The 13,740-nt window shown below is 36.4% G+C and overlaps 1 protein-coding gene across 2 annotated transcripts in view; it reads right to left on the reverse strand.

Moving 5' to 3' along the window:
- Positions 1–13,740, reverse strand: part of PTPN12 (protein tyrosine phosphatase non-receptor type 12) — a 70,013-nt gene that overhangs the window by 31,096 nt on the left and 25,177 nt on the right. For both annotated transcript variants that reach the window (XM_051805051.1, XM_051805050.1), the window contains exons 2-6: positions 7,069–7,177; positions 3,476–3,552; positions 2,350–2,445; positions 1,283–1,321; positions 466–537 (exon numbers count right to left, since the gene is read on the reverse strand). In XM_051805051.1, the coding sequence (XP_051661011.1) occupies positions 466–537; positions 1,283–1,321; positions 2,350–2,445; positions 3,476–3,552; positions 7,069–7,177 (393 nt within the window). The remainder of the gene's footprint in view (positions 1–465; positions 538–1,282; positions 1,322–2,349; positions 2,446–3,475; positions 3,553–7,068; positions 7,178–13,740) is intronic.

The raw sequence follows: 13,740 nt of genomic DNA on the forward strand, positions 1-13,740 counted from the left end.
CTCTTACAGTTATCCCTTAGGAGTCCTTCAGGAAAAGACAGACCCACTACTCATTTTTGTTTTGATTTTAAAAGCAACAATAGAAGACATTTTCATTTCTCATGCACCTTCAGAACACACAAGTCATAACAGACAAAACAACTGCATGAGTATTTGATTTCTTGAGTATGGTACAGACATTCAAGACTACATATGTAAAGCTGAAGAAGTAATAACTACAAAGATATAAGACCAAGGCACACAGGTTCCCTACTTTAAAAAAAGAAAACATAACAATCGTGGGGGGTTCAAAAAAACCCACACAGCTTAAATGTGCACATTCCTTTGAGAATCCTTGTGCAAAATTTAGTACTGAATGATCAGAAAAGTACTTCTTTTATAATATAAACCATTTGTTGAACATTTATTTTAAGGTACAAAAGCACTAAATCCTTACAAAATTAATTTATAAAGCTTTATACTTACACAAGAAACACGAAATGGTCCAAAAGTTACAGCTGCTTCTCCATACAGAGGCCAGTAACGCTCACATTTTTTCTGTTAAAGCAAAGAATTCTGATTTAATTCATGCATAGCACTGAAGGATGATGATTAACAGAAGCAGAGCAGACAAAATGATAACCCCGAATGCCTTATTCTGGACTTCTTTTAAGATAGTAAAATAACGTTTCTTTTGGATAACAAAAGGAAAACAAAACCAAGACCCCAGCTGACCAGTAAGTACAGCCAAAAGACACTATGTAAATTAGGACGTGAACTTCACGTCTGCCTACACACATGCACAAGCTTGCAGCAAACAGAGGGGAGCAATGAAAGCTTAGTTTTTTTCTGAAAGCTGTGAATTCACAATTCTGGACCATTTTTTTTTTCCTTCTAAGGTCATAAGAATAAAGCAGAGAGATTTTAAAAAAATTGTTTTTGCAGCTGTATCAATTGACAGGAAATTCAGAAGGACTCAGGATTTTGACAGTTGGCCCACATCCCACAAAGAGCAAGACACGTTTTTTCCATAGTGACATGACCAGAAACAAACCATTGGTACAGTTCTGTGTACAAACACATATTCCACTGAGATGACACCTAAATAATAAAGTAACACTACAAATGGAGCAAAGAAATGCAGACTCATTAACTGTTTCCTATGGACAGAAATGTAAGGATAGGCATTCTCATTCCATCTAACATATTAATATTATTACAGTTATGGATTTAGCATATGAAGCTTCACCAGTATTGCCCCACACGAGCACAATTCATTCAGTTTTGCAGTTAGGATACATACCCTTCCCATTTCAAACTCTCGACAGGCCATTACAATTATCTGAAAAGAAAAAAAGATGTTCCAAGTCAGCTGGTTTTAGATCAAGTAACTTCAACCAACACTTCCCTACTTGCTTCTATCAGGAAGATACTGAAACTCCTTAATTAGCTACTACGGAAGAGACTAATTAATACTATTTTCCTACCTGCATAGGCATGCTCTGTTACTTCTAAAAAAGTAACAAAGTTTCATCCTTTGCAAAATCTACATCACTAATACAACATATTAAGGCTACTTAATTCAAATTCACTGTAATCCTGTACAAATTTTATTTATTCAGCCTGAATGTAAACTCTAAACTTAATCATAAAAATATAGAATCATTTGCCAACTGGAAGAAACATAGCTATATTTGCTTAAAGTGACACAGATGGCAAAAAATAGGAGCAAACCCCCCAAAAAAGCACCCAAAAAAGGACCAAGAATAAAAAATTCTTAAGTGAAGCTATTTTTGATACATTACTGTGAATAGCACAATAAAAATGCACCAACAGGTAAGCTATTTGTTACAGTAAGCCATGATTTATGTGCTTGATAAAACAAAAAAATATTTTCAGAAATAATTTGTTGAACATATGCAATTTTAACAGTATTCCTGAAAATAGCTGTTTGTAAATAAATAGTTGTAGAATATACAAATCAGTAAGTAATCCCAAACTAGCATAAATAGAAAAGTAAGTGGGGTTTTTTTGCTTCACATGCTGCTTCTGTATTTGATTTTGTCAGTCCACATAAAGTCAGAGTTGTAAGGTCCCCCATGGGACAGATGTAACCAAGCAAGAACCTATTCATAAACACGAAGAATTTAACATTCATTCAATAAAATTATTACTTTGAATTTACATCGTTAAATTGAATAAATAATATTAATTACATATAGAATGCTATTTAAAATACAAAACCCAAGATTTGGGAAGTAAATGAACAAGATCACTGTCAATATTTTTTGGTAATGAAAGTCAACTTGGGCAAAAAATAGACAACTGCTATGTTATAAGGTAACACCCAGTTTTTCAGTAGGTACTTACAGCAACATTGTATTCCCATATCATCCTCCAGAAGTCTATAACTGTGTTGGCTAAGGGTCCCTGCGTAGCAACATATGCTTTTGGCCCATGGACTCCCTGGGATTGCACAAAGGAACCATTAATGTTTATAAAGAAAATTTATCTGCACTGAATGAAAGAGGTTTTCTGTTATAATAATGTAAAATTAGAATATCCTTTTTTTGATATACAACAGGAAGGGTGAATATCAAACATGAGTCCCAATTACATTAGTGGGAATTTTGCTGGTCATCTCAAGGGGGCCCAAGATTACAACAGCTACAGCACTGCCAAAGTCTGTCACAGAAAACAAGTTTCTGTATGTTCTGTTCAGATTCTGAAGATTCCCTATAAGTCCTCTTTTTTTTTCTTCAAACATTCAGTAATGAAAATTTGAAAATCTTTCTGCTAAAAAGCATCCTGTTGAACAAACTTAAGTTCCCTGCTCCCACTAATACATTTAAAAAATACAAAGTTTTGAAATTTGTTTTATATAAATCTTGAAGAAATTAATATTCAGCCTTTCAAGCTAAATATTCAAGCAGGGAGAATTACAGGAATACCTGTTTCTGAATAATAAATGCTGGGTAAAAACATCAGAATAAAGTACAGAGACAGCTCAAGACATTAATACTTCGAAAACAAAACTGGCTTTTAGTCAAATTCTGGCTTCTCTTTTAGAATGTTAGTCATAATTCCACTGGCACACTTTTGCCATGAACAGCAAGAAGTGTGTATTAATATACACATTTTGTCAAACACCTCATTTATAGTCCCTAAAAACAGTGTTAAAATGGGGTATTTTTATCACTAACAACTGCATCTGAACACAACAACTGCATCTCAATTTTCCTATGGTATAAATTTCCAATTTGCTTGCCTGCCACTTTAAAATAAAGTATTTTATATTTTCACTTAAGAGTTATATCAAAGCTTTAAAAATTGTGTTAGAAATGGCATCATGTTTGCAAATTTATTCAAGTCATAATAAAAGAATATCTTCCCTCACAGCTTTAAATTCTCATTTTATACTCTAATATTAAAACTGTACTGACAAAAAATAAAAGCCAAAAAAGAATTCAAGAACTGTTAAATTAGTAATACATACCTTAATGAAGTTTGCATTGATGTAGTCTGAATCTTGTGGGGGAGTTTTTAAGGTCAGTTTAACTCGGCTATGATCAACTAAAAGGAAAATAATGGTTTTTTTAAACAAGAATTACAACACAGGTAAATGAGTATGTAACAGTAAATACAATATATATACAGTACATTAAAGAACATTTCCCAAAGGTTAGTCACATAAGCAAGTCAGTTAATTTAATTTATGAATAAATCAACTCTGGTAGAGATAAGCAGAGCAGCTCCTACTGCTATGTGATGCTTCTGATGCTCAAGTTCACAGTGTACCATCTCCTGGAATTCTAAGAATGCATCATTACAAAGAGTCAAAAATCAATTAATGAGAAGCCATGAAAATTGTAGTTAATTGTTGCTACACAACATTAACACAGATCATGACGGTCAGAATTAAAGGCACACTTATGGAAAGCAGAAAGAATAAAATGCCAGTGCAGAGTTAATGCAGCTGGCAGGTCTTAAAGTCTCTGCCAAGGAGTACTTTGTCAGGTATTACAACATGAAACTTGACTGGGGTTTATTGCTCAGGCAGACTGACCTCTATCCCCCAAACACTGGGTTGGGCACTTTGCTGGGGCACTTCTGAACTAGAAAGCAGCAGATTCCTTCATTTAAGGGGTTTTGACATGTCAAGTTTCTGCCTCAAACATTATTGACTGACTCAGAGAAAGCTGCTTATAAAAACAGCAGCTCTTTGGAGACCAAAATCCCCAGCAGTCTTAAAAATAGCCTTATTACTTGTTGACAGAATAAACTAAACATTTTGGTATTCTTTTTGGCATTGAAAAAAACCCCCTGCATCTTTAATACTTGATTGTTACTAAAAAGGGGTAGGTGGTTGGCAGGTTCACCAGTCCTTCCAGCTCTTGTTGACAACAATACTTCCTAGCTATGACACAAAAATCATTCACTCTATCTCTACAATAGAGGCTCCTTTAGTCATAAATCCAGATAAGAAAAAAATTATCTTCAAATGGGGGAATAGAAGTATCTGCAGAAACAGCATCTGCTCAAGCAATTTAGGCTACTTGCTGCTCCCAGGGTCAACTCCTCAACCACAGAACAGCTGCTAAGCATTTGATTAGACCTAAATTCAAGAAAAAGAAACAACGAACAAATATATTTCAAAAGAGCAAATATGGTTAAGTTGGGGGGTTTGTTTTGTCAAAACACCACTGATAATAAAACAATGAATCATGCCTACAAGAACTACATGCTAAGAGTAACTTCTATACAAAAAGGTCTTTCAAAAAGCTTGCAAGATGGTAAAATTTTTCTGCCAGGCTTCTCATAACATGCAAAAAAATATCTGCGTTACAATGAAAGGCTTCCTAAAAAAGCACAAGACTTTTAGATCACAGATTCTAAAGACAACACACTCACATAAAGGCCTAGAGAAATCTAAAACCCATTAACTGTATTACTCTCTGATACATAGAAGGTTAAAGCAAGAACACTCTCTAAGCATGCAGTACTGTCACAAGCTTTATACTAAAAGCTGCTTTTAAGTGGCAGAACAGACTAATTAAAGTAGCAGGCTACTGAGGGATCCTATCTTCCAAGTCCAGTAGATCCAGAACTCTACAGCAGTTTTCAAATGTCAACATTTCCAGCCTCTCTTTATGTGCCACAGCTCAGTTGCTACAGAGTTTTAGGTCTGGAACAGAATTCTCCAAGAAAAAATAATTGCAGGTTTCAGCTTCAGAAGATTAAGTGCTTGGATACTGTTATGTAACTTAAAGGTTCAGTTCCCGATGACTAATTGGTTCTTCAGGTGACCAGTGAACACCATGTTTCATTTAACTATCATTTAAGATGGCTTAGTAAACTGTAACAGAAACATGCATCTTTTACTCTGAAGCCAGTGTTGAGTTAGAACCGATCTCTCTGGTAACAGTAGCAATTTCTGACAAACATAGCCCTAATCTCCGATTAAGTTACAAATGTACATTCTTTCCTGGATTTACGAGAGATAGGCAAAGTATCATCACCTTTCTCCTGGTTCTTCTCATTTCTGTCAAGCTGGTCTCCCATCAATTTATTGCTGAAAACCTTGGATGTTTGAAGACATTCTCACTGTATGAGTGAGAACTGAAAATATGCCTTCAATTTTCCTCTATGTCAGCTTTGAGGTTCATTCATTTCCCCACTGTGAGCTGTGATCCCAATGACTCAGGTTTTATTTTCATGCAGATGAAAGATATGCAGATCTGCTGCTCTAGTTGCAGCCATTCACTGCTGTAGTGTTACTGTCTCCCCAACAGCCTGGGTGCTACCATGATTTTGCTGTTTTGTTCATGATCTACCAAAATGCCAGGACAGAAGAAAGAGTATAACCACTGCTAAGAAGATGACAATAACCACTTCCTCTCTCTTTTCACTCCATCTATTAAACACTTCCTCCCAACTAAAAAAAACCCGAAACAAAGACAAAAACATCAATGATATTTAATTATTTTGCTGCAGTTCAGCTCAGTGACACACTACTCTTCAAGATGTGATCTATGTTATATGTCCATCCCCCAGCAAAATCTAAACACATCCATATTTCCTTCTCAATGCAGCAGCAAGCACCATGCCCAATTTGCTAAACAATCTAGGGCCTTGGCTTCAGGCTAAAGTTTACTGCTTGAATTGTTGCTCCAAGCACTAATAAACAGTAAAAATTTCAGCACTAGAAAAACCCAGCACACAGGTATACAACAACCTTAAACACAATAATTCACTGGAGTTTATTATTAGAACACATTTTGAAAGTGAAAGCTAATGATGCTTAAAACCATTTTCTACTGCAAACTAGTTGTAAACCTCCTAACAATACAGAGAAAGCTGAGCAGAGCAAAATATACCTGTTGCTGACCTGGGAAGCACAGAAGCCTTTAATCTCACTGTCAGCTGTTCATATCAAAGGGCATGGTAAGAACTTCGGAAATGCACGGCCTCATGAGCTACACAAAGTGAGCTTGCAACAGACAATCTTATATCCACACATTGGTGGTCTTAAAATTTAAATTCTGTTCTGACTCCTTTCTACGACTTTTCTATGTCCACACATTAACAGAATTTTATTTAGGCTCTAGCAAAATAGAAACGAAAGTTAATCCAGCATTGAAAGTTCTTCAACACCATTTGTAGGATACGACCAACCGAAAAAAGATCTATTTTACTTCAAACTTACAGAGCTTTAAGGCTCTGTAAAATTTCATCTGGAGTTTATGCTGCCACTTGTTTGTTTTGTACCATGAATAACGTGCTTCTAAGGAAAAAATACATTTAAGCACCTTGCAAAGTTCTCAACTATTCTGAGCTGAAATGAAAGTGCTGGCTTGATATGGCTTCAGAACCAGCACTTTTATCTTCAGGTGATACCTCTCTCTCAAAATATAAGAATGTTCATTCACTTTGTCTTCCGAGTTAAAAATACAAATTTTAAGAAGGTTATCTTTCAGTAAATTATCTCCAATTTTGCCTTTCAGTGGTAACTAAATAGTAAAATTCAAAATACATGAAGAATAACAAGCACTTTCCTTTGTCTTCTATTAACATGTAAATCAGACTTACATGGCAATATATCCTTGTATCTATTCTTTTTAACATTTTCTTCTTTTTCTCCAGTGGCTGTTGGGTAGATCTTCTCTGTTCTGTATTTTGTTGATAATCTTCTTAACCTCTGAAATAAAAGATTCATGTTAAAGTCTCAACAAACATCACAAGGTATTAGTTTCATTGATGAAGAAGGTCACTCAGAAAAAAAACCCTCTTCTCTTCTTTTACAATATTCACTGTGATGAAGTTTAAAAATCTAATTATCCAGTACTTTTAGCACATCAGCAGTTTATAACCAAGCTGAAACTAGCTCTATACATCATGAGACATGGAACTTCGGAAAAGTCACTACACCTGTCTCTCAGGTACAAGTTACTTGCAATTAAGATGAGTGACAGGAGGTCTGCTGTACTCACAACAGTATATAATTTTTTTCTCCCCTCCATCTATTTCAAATCCTAGAAATTTGAGAGAGTCAAAACCTCCAATAATAAAGACCAGCCCCTGCCTTTCAGAAACCTGGGAAATAACAAGAGCAATACAGCTTTTATCATCCCAAACAAATTAGGCCTGTGCAACCTGAAAACTGAGGAGGAAGAGAAGACTAAGTTCTCTTTGGAAAATAAAAAATACAAGAATAGTCAGCAGTGCTTGTTACTTCAGATTGTGCAGACATCCAGATTTAAAAAGGTACACTAAAGAACTCAGAAACTTAACTCTAGTGGTTGCAAAACCAGCCATTCTATTGACAATGACCTGGTGGTGGTGTGTAAGACTATCAAGAGGAAGACTGAACACAGCTTCAAACAAGTTTAGCATCTCCAGTGAATGGTATTCTGCACAAGTAGAAAAATAAAGGTTGTTCATGATTCCCTCCCTCTATATTCAAGGCATTGTTATCATCTTGAAGACTCAAAACATCCATGACTTGTATTCTTTTGGGGAAGGGGGAAGTTTTTTGCTAGTTAAAAATGTAAATCTTGTTTGTCACTGACTATGCAAAACCATACAGGCAGAAGGGCATTGTAAATAAGATCATCTGCTTGGAAAGCCAGTTTTCATCTTGAATTGTTCTAAAACTATTAAAACACTTGGGACACTCACAGCACACTTCAATTTAAAAAAAAACAATTTGGCAACTCAAGTCCCCCAATAATCCATCAAGCAAAAGAGAAAAAGAAAAAACAACATAAAATTTAGCATTTCTCTTGCATACAGAAAAACATTTTCATGAAATTTATCTGGATATAGTAAAAAAAAAATCAAATTATCTATGCAAATGTGGATAAAACTTGGCACTAATTTAGTTGAAAAATACGTGTCTAATAAACCAGAAAAGTGGTATTTACAAGGCCAAGACAATTGGCAAGGTAAATTAAGATTAAAAAAAAGGTACATAAATTAGTAACAGTTTTCAAATTTTTTCTCAGATTATATCCCTGAACACTAAAAAGAGTAACAGAATTAGCATTAAAAAACTTGCAATATTAGTCAGTGAAGTAAAACCAGTAAATATCTGGAGACAGGGCAGTAGGTCTCTGACCACACAGTGACCAAAGTGCTAAATATATTATCTGAAAACGTTGGTACAGTGAGGAACAGGAAGATGCAATTCTTAACAAGGCACGTAAACAGTTACTGGAAGGCTCCATGCAAACTACACTCGTCTTTGCAACACTAAAAACAAATTCACATCATAACCTGTGAACACAATGGGCAGAGAAACCTGGTTTGTAACTCGGCATGAAGAACACCACTGCACACAGAAGACACTGTCCAATGTAACGCTGACCTTTCCTGTGTCAAAATGAAAAATACCACTTGTGCTTAGACTGAAAGCAACCAGGAGTCTATAAATAGCGAAATTAATACACCTAATTCAGCTATATCTGCTGTGAACTGTGAGGCTGAGATACGCTATAAGCCTCCAATTAAGGGGGGGGGAAGCAAAGAGCAACAATGATACTTTCCACACACAGTCACGGATATGATTTTGTGTATTGTTCCACATCTCAACGTGGTTGTGAGTTTTAGAGAGTTTTTTTTCTCCATCTTACTTATTTTTATGGGACAAATGTCATGACTCTGCTTAGAAAAAAGTAAGAAAGAAGTTTAAAGAAAAACTACCTCAACAAACCACGACTAGAAGCAAAAGTTATTTTGCATGAGAAAGAACAAGCTTGAGGAAGTCAGGTTATGTATCAAAAAGCACATGAGTAAGATGATCCTTTTTGCTTTAGCCCATTTTAAAGGCATGCAAAAAAATACTTTCACAGGTACAACTTGAACCTGCTGTAAGCCAAAAAGGCTTGAGTGACTAGTATTGACTCTCATTTTCCAGAAAGAGATGCTATGAGAGTTCAGCACTGCCTTCTCCCCTGCATGATCTACCCTCCCCTACTCTACAACCTGCTAAACAGACCAGAAAGGAGGATTAGCATAGTACAGCTCCAAGGCAAAGTCTCAAAATGAAATACAGATTGATTTTAACACACATCTGTTCCTAAAATACTTCAGGACCCACGTTTTTAATGCATGTTTGCCAGCTGTTTTGTGACATGGGTAATAGAAGATATGTAAGTACAGTCCTGAGAGCAATCAAAAAGAATAAGGAGCACTCTTCACAGTTTATAGTAGTACCCCCTACATAGAATAATATCTACTTTGTGCTTTGGAAGAAGAATTGACTAAGGAGTAAAGGAAGAAGTTTTAAAATTGAACTTTGAACAAACTATCACAGGAACGGAAACGTGCCAGACTCAGCAGAGGATTCCGCCCTACACACAACAGAAAATTCCTGTAGAAAGCTATTGCAGTGTGCTCACAGCCTGCTGGGGGATGCACAAGATTCAGTGCTTCCTAGGTTACAGCCCAGAGTGACCAGAAGGAGGAGAATGTACTCAATAGCAGAAAGGGGGTAATGACAGGGCAGAAGAGGAAAGAATTTTGTTCAGACTGTTGTAAGCTGATGGCAATACAGCCAGCAAGATCCGTCACAGTCCAGTTTCACGCTAATTTTTAATAAACAACTGTCTACAGTACAAAGCAGCACTCATTTGGGTTAAGTCAGTAAAGTGCCAAAATGCTTCCAAGAAGATACTCAGACACCAACAGCAGGGACAGAGGTCCCGCCTGGTGCCTCTGCAGATAATACTGGGCGCTTCCGTGACACGTCTATTCATTGGAATTGCTATTCTGGTACCACAAAAAACTTCACTGGTATATTCTTTAAGGAACAAAATGGTCAAAAAGTTAAGTATGATGAACCATAGACATGCACTTAAAGAACTACATTCACAAGGCCTTTGGTTCCATCCTCATTAGAATAGCTCGATTTTAATTCTGCTTATTCATTGCGTGACAGAAGTGGTTTGTGGGGTGGTGACAAACACTTACCACATGTGACAGTGGGGAGATGAGTCTTTGAAACAACTTAAGTTTCAGAAGCATGCTTCCAACTTCCACAGTGGTTTTATAGTCTCTACTACAAATCTACTTCAGTATTTTTTTAAAAAAAAGACAAACCAGCTTTTCAAACCCAACTTGTGGAATCCTACCATATTAATAAGAACTCTGTCCAATCAGTTCAGGAAATACAGATCTCTGACTTTAATTGTCAATTTATTTATCTATTTAACACTTCAGAAAGCCTGTAAAGGTACATTGCCTAATACCATAGAAGTGCTGTTTGTGAATTAAAGAAAGCATTTATATAGCCTACTGAGATTTGAAGAACTCACTTCAAAAGCATAAACCTTATTTAAGATACTAAAGTTCTTGTGACTCCTTTCCAGGCTTCTCTTCAAGGAAAACGCAACAAATATTTCACTAGAGTTTCGCTTATCTCAAGTCCTCAGTCTGACTCCTAAGCCTTGTCTGACATTTCTAATTGGCAAAACATCAGATAGTAAATGTTCTTTTGAATCTCCTTTCTGACCATACTGAGGGGCAGTAAATATTAGTGTCAAATGCCACTCCTACAATACTCCAGGACACCCACAGTTCATTTGCCATACTCTTCAGGGACAGTTCTGGCAGTGATCTTCTGAGAATGCACCAATCACATGGGAACATATTTTGTTTTGCAAAATTTGCCTAAGGGCATTAAGAAATACTCAAAGAAACAAAAAAATTCAAGAAAATCTTTCACAAAAGTTACCTTAAAAATCAAAGCATAAAAGAAAATAGTAGGACACACTTAAAAAATGTTGTATTAATGCACTCATTTCATGAAATAAGATAGCTATTTCTATCATAAGGTAGGCATTTCATTTTTCTTACTAACAAGAGGGGAATAAAAACCACAAGAATTATGTTCAACTGTGGTCTCATTTAAATAATTTAGATAAACACTACTAGGGCAGAATAAATCCCCTAGTACTTCTATAGTGAGAAAAATGTACCTGTATGGAGCAATGTGAACCAAGTTACCACAGAAATGTCCAAATTACTTACTATCTTCTGATTATCTATGGTCAACTTACAAAGGTCTCTGATTCCATACCTATGAACACAGAAAAGTCAGAGAAGCCTTTGGCAGCAGACAGTTCAATGCAGACTTAGAAACAGCACTGCTCAAATGGGGCTGTGACTTCCTAAAACTGCTTCGGTTCCACAAGTATTTTAGCTTCAAGTCCCTGCAAATCCAACTGGAGATTTGCTACACCACTTTCTTATCACTGAGGGCTCTGGGAAACACGGAGAGTAGCTGATGGTAATAAACCAGCTGGAGAATGGACTGTTCAGGAGTGCCTCTGCAGCTCTGGGTTGCAACAGCGAGGAATAAATGACCACAGTGAGCTGGATTTCCTTTAGTCACTCTGCCAGAAGAGCTGTGTGGGATTCAGTTGGGCTGAATCAACCTCCAACTGGGATACCACTGGTTAACTTATTCCCCTGCTAAGTAGCACAAATAATGGAGAGTTTAGTATGATTTCAGGTATCACACTTTGCAGTTTATGTTGGTATATTAAATGCTCTGCATCTGTTGTTGCAAATAAACACAGCATGAAAACAGGAAAGACCTACAAGCAAAAAAGTGTCCAAAGAGTCCAAGCTGGTAACTAAAATAGTTATCATACTTAGCACATACATATGATACTACAGATAAAATTACTTGAAAACCAGCATCCACTTGTGACCCATGTCAATATTTCCCCATTGATTCCTGTCAGCTTTCAAACAGCAACTGTTTGTAACAATTCCTAGCCCTCGTGATGGCAGGAAAAAGCCTTCCCAAGTGCTAGGCCAGCATAAACAATGAAATGAGAATGATCCGGTTCTGTAAAAGCTTCACTGTATATCAACATTCACAGATGGATTTGGTTGCAAAAAAAACCAGGCTAGCAGTCTCTACTTAACCTATTTCTCTGAAACAAAGCCCTGAAAGGAGATTTCAGGCTGCACTGATAGAGGAGTTTCCATTGCCTCAGCATTTTCTTCTGGCAACACCTACTAACTCTCAAGCTTCAGGTGCTCCAAGGCTGAAGTGACTAGTAGACGAGCCTGATAACTACAGTTCCTTGGGAGCTCTGTCTTCTGTGTTTCATAGCAGGACAATGATGGATACAAAACCCCCACTATGTTCCAGGAAACTTGTGTGAACCACATAAAAGAAGAATCCTTCCAAAATTAGCCAGAGAACCGAGAACAGCATCATTTCAGTATTAGATGGCATAGTGTATTCTATACAGGAGTTGGGCTTTGATGATCCTTGCAGGCCCTTCCAACTCAGGACATTCTATGATTCTACAGTTCTACAACATCTTAACTTTGATATTTTCTCAGGAAAGAGGGGAATTCATGTTATTGCATTAATTGGAGATTTCTAGCCAGTAAAAAAGCTTCAGTCAATGAAGACAAAGCCAGTACATCCTCATGCAGAGGATGTACATCAAGACAAAATGACAGTACTGCAAGCAGCCATTTAGGGAGTATATCCTACTTTCTACAGTATCACATTAAAACTAGAAACAGGTAAAAATCCCCAAACAGCAGCTTACTCTCAAGAATTAGGTATTGTCAGAGTAATTTTCCATCTTTTCAAACCTATATTTTCTGAAAGAAAAGTGTTAGATTTCAGACACATCTCCCAGACTGCTAATAATTAAAGTTCACTTATCAAAGACATTATCAAAATGTGGGCTGATTGCTTGAAAAGTCTCCTTTCCTCTCCCTCATTTCTAAAACTGTTTTTATACTATCTGCATGTTACTCCAAGTCTAACCTAGTAGTACTATCAATTATAGTTGCAATTAATTTATGTTCAGCATAATAGTTAAACCACATACCTACTGCCAGTTATGGGCTAGTTTCACAAGGTTGGAGAAGACTAAGTCAATCTGTGGTTTGGTGACGAGCAAGGAAATAAGCAAACAAAGCAGAACATTAAATTACTAAAGCACAATCAAGTTCTAGTTAGTAGGTTACTAAATTATGTTCTAAGATATTTTAGAAAGTTCTGCAACATGCTCATTAAGAATTGGGATTATAACTTTCCTTCTCTGAACTGTACCATTTCCTCAGCACACTCATTTTATTGCAGTGGTTACTGTGAACACAGTACAAGTGAAAACGTGCAGGACAACAAAGCAGAAACAGTTATAAAACTATGAGTGAAGAACACAGAAGTTTCCATTAGTATGAAAGCACGTGATTAGAAAATTGACTGCTCTGGGTTGAAGGCTG

This window comes from Manacus candei, unplaced genomic scaffold (assembly GCF_025592945.1).
Source record: "Manacus candei isolate 608988 ecotype Guabito, Panama unplaced genomic scaffold, ASM2559294v1 h1tg000063l, whole genome shotgun sequence".
NCBI classification, from domain to species: Eukaryota; Metazoa; Chordata; class Aves; order Passeriformes; family Pipridae; genus Manacus; species Manacus candei.